The sequence below is a fragment of the Micropterus salmoides genome, unplaced genomic scaffold (assembly GCF_014851395.1).
Source record: "Micropterus salmoides isolate LMB-PRFRI ecotype aquatic unplaced genomic scaffold, ASM1485139v1 Ms_hic_scaffold_1287, whole genome shotgun sequence".
Taxonomy (NCBI): Eukaryota; Metazoa; Chordata; class Actinopteri; order Centrarchiformes; family Centrarchidae; genus Micropterus; species Micropterus salmoides.
In genome coordinates this window covers 25,531-30,722 of record NW_024040360.1, presented here as the reverse complement: position 1 = coordinate 30,722, position 5,192 = coordinate 25,531, and the positions used below count along the sequence as shown (strand labels likewise).

General features: G+C 48.6%; 1 protein-coding gene across 1 annotated transcript; it reads right to left on the bottom strand.

Moving 5' to 3' along the window:
- Positions 1–859: 859 nt before the first annotated feature.
- Positions 860–3,221, bottom strand: LOC119900161 (prokineticin receptor 2-like). The gene is made up of 2 exons (XM_038714922.1): positions 2,771–3,221; positions 860–1,046 (listed from the first exon to the last, which is right to left on the bottom strand). The coding sequence occupies exons 1-2, from the start codon at positions 3,196–3,198 to the stop codon at positions 860–862; spliced, it is 615 nt and encodes a 204-aa protein (XP_038570850.1). The 5' UTR covers positions 3,199–3,221.
- Between the last annotated feature and the right edge of the window lie 1,971 nt (positions 3,222–5,192).

The window sequence follows — 5,192 nt, the reverse complement described above, 5'->3', positions numbered from 1 at the left end:
CTCCCTACTGCATGGCGGCGTGTGTTGGGGCCCATGACCCTCCCTACTCCCCGCCAGGTGCTAAGCTCTCCTGTCGTGGAACACGGAGGTTGCTGCCTGCCATTTTGAGGCGGGCCCATCCCCCTTGGGTCGTGGCTGGGCACCCCTCCCCAAACCGTGCGGTGGCAAGGGCAGCAGAGTGGCTTCCATCATGGCCACCAGGGCGCCTCATCAGCAGGTCCAACCGCTTTCAGAGCGCTACTCGGAGTGGCTGGCTTTCTGCTCGATGCACAGATGGATGAACAGCCTGATCCGCTGGGATCACAGGCTGCTGTTCGCCCCCCTCCCCCCCTCCCCTGTTTCCAGTACCAGTACAACTGCCTGATGTTCTGTTACTCCCTGGCCCTGCGCACTTTCTCCAAGTGTGTCGAGGCAGCTCTGGAGCCACTGCGGCAGTTGGTCATCAGGGTCCTGTTTTTGACACTATGCTGCTACAAGGCGGTGGTGCAGACGGCCAAGCTTGTCGCACACCTGTCTCACCTGGGTTTTCACGGTGAACTGGAAGAAGAGTGCTCCTCTCCCTCCCAGAGGCTCACCTACCTGGGTGTGGTACTTGACTCCTCTCTAAGGAGAGCGTAGCACTCTCAGGGAAGGGGGAGGCTCTGGTGGAGCTGCTTCACCGTATTGTCCCACGGGCAGTGGTGAAAGCTCTGTTAATTATGAGGCTTCTGGGCCTCATGTCGGCTGCTCACGTGGTGGTCCCCCTGGGCCTCCTGCACATGAGAAGGTTGCAGCAGTGGTTCATCCGCCTGCGTGTTGACCCAGTGAGACAGAGACGGCGCCTGATCGCTGTTCCTCTGTCTGTGGGTTCAAATCAGGTCTACTGGCGGGACCCCCTCTCTCTGTCCGTTGGGGTTCCCCTGGGCAGGGTCACGCCCCATATCTCGGTCTTCACAGACGCCTGAGTGATGCCCCTATTCTGCTTCTCGGCCAGCTCCTGTGGGTTCGGCCGCTGAGAGGCGGCGCCTGGAGGGTCTAGGTCTCTTCCGTGAGGTGGTTTGCACCATCTAGTGGTCGAGAGCCACCTCTACTCAGTCCTTTTACTCCTCCAAGTGGTCAGCATTCCAACGCTGGTGTTTGAACAAGGGGTTGGAACCGGTGGCCTGTCCGCCGAGTGTTTTGGCTGAGTGATTTTCCCTTGTGAGTGTGCGGTGCGCCCTCTCCCAAGGGATGGTGGGGGGGAGCGGCCACTGCTCACGCTGGCCCTGCTCTGTGCGCAGCTGATGCGGTCGCTGTTGTGACCCCGCCTGCTTCTGTACAGCCGCTGGGCCACCCATCCAGTTCGCCGACTATTACACATGGGTCGATCCCCTGCCTCCCATGTCACGCCATCGGTGCTTGTGCGCACGCTGACACCAATGCCGCGGATAGCAGGTGACTGGGTAGCTCATTTATAGCTCTGGGCAGGTGAGTAGTGCTTGGTGGTACAGCATGGGCCAGTGAGGCGGTGACTCATCCTGCTTTGTCTCTAACCCAATAGCGATAGCCTTAGAAGGCGAAGCCTATACGCAATAGAACAGGGGTTATGTACTGTAACTCTAGATTCTATGAGTGTAGGTGCAGCCCTCAAAGTTGAAGGCCTCACTGGACCTTGGTTCTCAGTGCTGAAGAAAAGGCATTTTGGGAGCCGAAAGCTGGGTCTCACCGTTGTGTATATATATACAAGGTGCGGACGTAGGAGAGGCCCACGCTGTGGGTGGACGAAGACTAAAATTCTCAGTGCCGCGCAGGCGCACGGAAGGGGTAACCCAATAGCGATATTACGGAAGCCCATACAAATGATTTGAGTATAATTCAAAGTCCAGGGACAAGTTGCTCTGTCTCCACTGAAGAAGCAGCAGCGCCCTCTGCTGTTTCTAAAGAGAAGTTAAAAAGCTTACAGCACCTGGTATTCCCAGGCGGTCTCCTATTCATTTTCATGACCACACCCAGGTGCATAGGAGACCTATATGTAAATCATTTGTATGTGCTTACATAATAATTTATCAGTGATAATGATACCATAATAGTTTTATAAAAAAGCTTACACCACTTAGTATTCACAGGTGGTCTCTCTTTCAAGTACTCACCAGGCCTGACTCTGCTTAGCTTCCAAGATCATATAAGATCAGGCGTATTCAGGGTGATACCATAAGCCAAAAAACCATCCATCTAAAGGGTCTTTGCAGATGCTGATCATAAGTGGTGTATAAAGTACTCAATTTTCCTACTTAAGTAAAAGTACAGATACCACACTCAAGTAGAAGTAAAAAAGTACCTGGTTTTAAAAGTACTGAAGTACCAGAAGAAAAGAGTACTACACATTCAAATCTATTGATTACTTTTCAGACCTGGAGGTCCCACGTTTTTGAAAATTATACATTTTACTTTTTAGATGAGTTTTTTTTGGTTGTTGCATCTCTCAAATCTTATTTTATATATATATATATTTAAAAGGTTTTGTTTGACTAAATTGGCACAAATCTGATTCCATACATACTCCCCGCCTATAATAATTCAGCAATCAGTTAAAGATAGTACGAAGTACTGCTAAATAATATGTGCCACATTTTGGTAAAGTTTGGATGAAATTTGTAGGAGTAGTGGTGAATAAACAGAAAAATATCGAGCCAAATCGTAGTGCTTTGTTACGAACCAAATGGTGGAGCTATCTGCCCGACCCATGAGCCAATTTCCCACCAGATCACATTTAAATATTTTCAGTAATATTTGAGAGATCTTGTGGACCCACCTGTCCACAGCGATGGCCAGCAGTGCGTTGGTGGACACGTAGAGAGAGACGGTGCGTAGGTAGTTTGTGGCGGCGCAGAGCAGCAGGCCATGATCCCACGACAGCTGCTTCACCACGTAGTAGTCCAGTAGGAAAGGACAGCACACCGCCGCCACCAGCACGTCCGACACGGCCAGGTTGGCGATCAGCAGGTTGGTCAGGTTGCGGAGCTGCTTGTAGCGGGCGAGGCTGGCGATGAACAGACAGTTCCCCACTCCACAGACCAACATGATGCCCACCAGGACCACGGCAATGACAATGGTGGCCACGAAGAAGGCCTGCCCTTGCGTGGTGTCCGGGATCTCGTCCAGAGGAATGTCATAGTCCAGGCCATTACTGGCCAGGAGGTAGTCCGTTAGAGCCAAGCTGTTGTTGGTCGGCTCGTCCATTTTGGATCAGGTCATCGTGCTCATTTAGCAGTGTCTGCAAGGGTGGTGTAGGGAAATAAAGTAAAGTTAACATTTTGATCCCTGTGAAATAATAACAGTTCTCGATTGCATCACAGGATCAGCAGTAAGAGTTCGCCCATGTTGATGGACCACATTTCCGCTTTAAGGATTTCTTGCTTAAGTTGGCTTAAAAGGTGAGACTCTGCCTGACCTTGTGGTTACATTTGTCAACTACTGTTTCCAGATAAAGACTGACCTTTCAGTCTCAAATGACATCTCATTCAACAACCTGTTCTCACTCCCATATGGTCGCACGATCAAAGCCCCCTTGGCATCATTTTTAAGACACTTGGGGAAGACCTTTAGCGAAATAGCCCCTGAGTAAAGCCCCCCAAATAATTGGTTTCATCGCATCGCAATCGCATTTACAAGATGGTTCCTTTAGAGCGTAGGTTGTGCACGTCTCCAGAAATTATCGCTACGCGTCCACAATATGCAATTCAGCACATGAATGTGTCGACCTGACCGGCAGGTCAGCAGCAGACTTAACATAGGAGATTAATGGCAGGATCTTTACAATAAAACTCCTGGAGCTAGTCCTCAATTACCGATATCTATATGATGTCTCATTAAAACCATAACCTCCTCGCTATGTTTGGTTTGGTTACAATGTGCAAATTTGGAAGTTGTCAAGGAAGATAATCTGGTGTCGCCCAGGGATGATCCAGCGCTGGTCTGCTCCCTAGTGGATTCACGTTTAATCCTCCAGGGACAAGCAAAGTACGCTGGCAAGTGAACTTGCCGTTTGCGTCGCTGCTGCTTTTCTATGCCTATGCATTGTTATAAAGCAAGTATATCAGGGGCTTAAGGAGGTCGTTGGGTTGAATTCATGGACAACTCTTTCTCCATGACTTATCACATATGGCCACATGGTCAAGACCCATCGGCGTCAGTTTGTAACGCACTGGGGATCCCTATAACTTCACAGTTCAACACAGTGGGGGAAGCCCTGTAGCGTCAGTTTTTGACGGTAAAGGTAGGTATATGATATTTAACAGAAACAACTGAGGAAAGAGGTGGATGGGGCAGTGGATAAGACCCATGCCTTTGGTGTGAGAGACCCGGGTTCAACTCCCCACTATGGCAAGACACGTAACCCCTAGTTGCTCCAGAGGAGTGCAACCTCTGACATGTATAGTAATTGTAAGTCTCTTTGGATTAAATGAATAAATGTAATGTGGGCCAGAACCCTGACTTTGAACCGGGTGTCCTGTGTGGAGTAAAAAAAAGAAGTTAACATTAAATATTGTTACGCAAGTGACGTGTGTTAACTGACTTAAGTAGTTATGTTAACCCAAACCATGACATTTTCCTAACCTTAACGAAGTAGTTTTGTTGCCTAAACCTAACCAAATTGCAACGTTTCATAACTTTCATGCCGTTTCAAAATGGCGATGTTTCAAAATGCTAGCATTTCATTTTGAAAGTGTAACTGGATGTTGCATATTTATTGTTGCTAAGCGTTGCTAACTTGACCGCGGAGCCTTAAACGTGTAAAACTGACAACGAAGCGAAGGGCCTTGACCAAGCGTCAGTATGTGACGTCGGGAGTGAGAATATGTTGGGATGGATGGATGGATGGATGGATGGATGGATGGATGGGTGGGTGGATGGATGGATGGATGGATGGATGGGTGGATGGGTGGATGGGTGGATGGATGGATGGATGGATGGGTGGGTGGATGGATGGGTCAGAAACCAGACTTTCACCCAGGAGACCAGTGTTTGTTTCCTGTGTAAAACAAAAACTCAACATTGAATCTTTTTACTTTATGTAACTTAACTCACGTAAATAACGTAGTTATTTTAACCCAAACCATGATTTTTTAGATTTTAGTTCTATAGAAGTAGTTATGGTGCCTAAACCAAAAAGTGCTTGTTAACCACTAATTTTATTTTGAAATGCTCAGCAGGAGTTGTATGTTTGTGTGTTT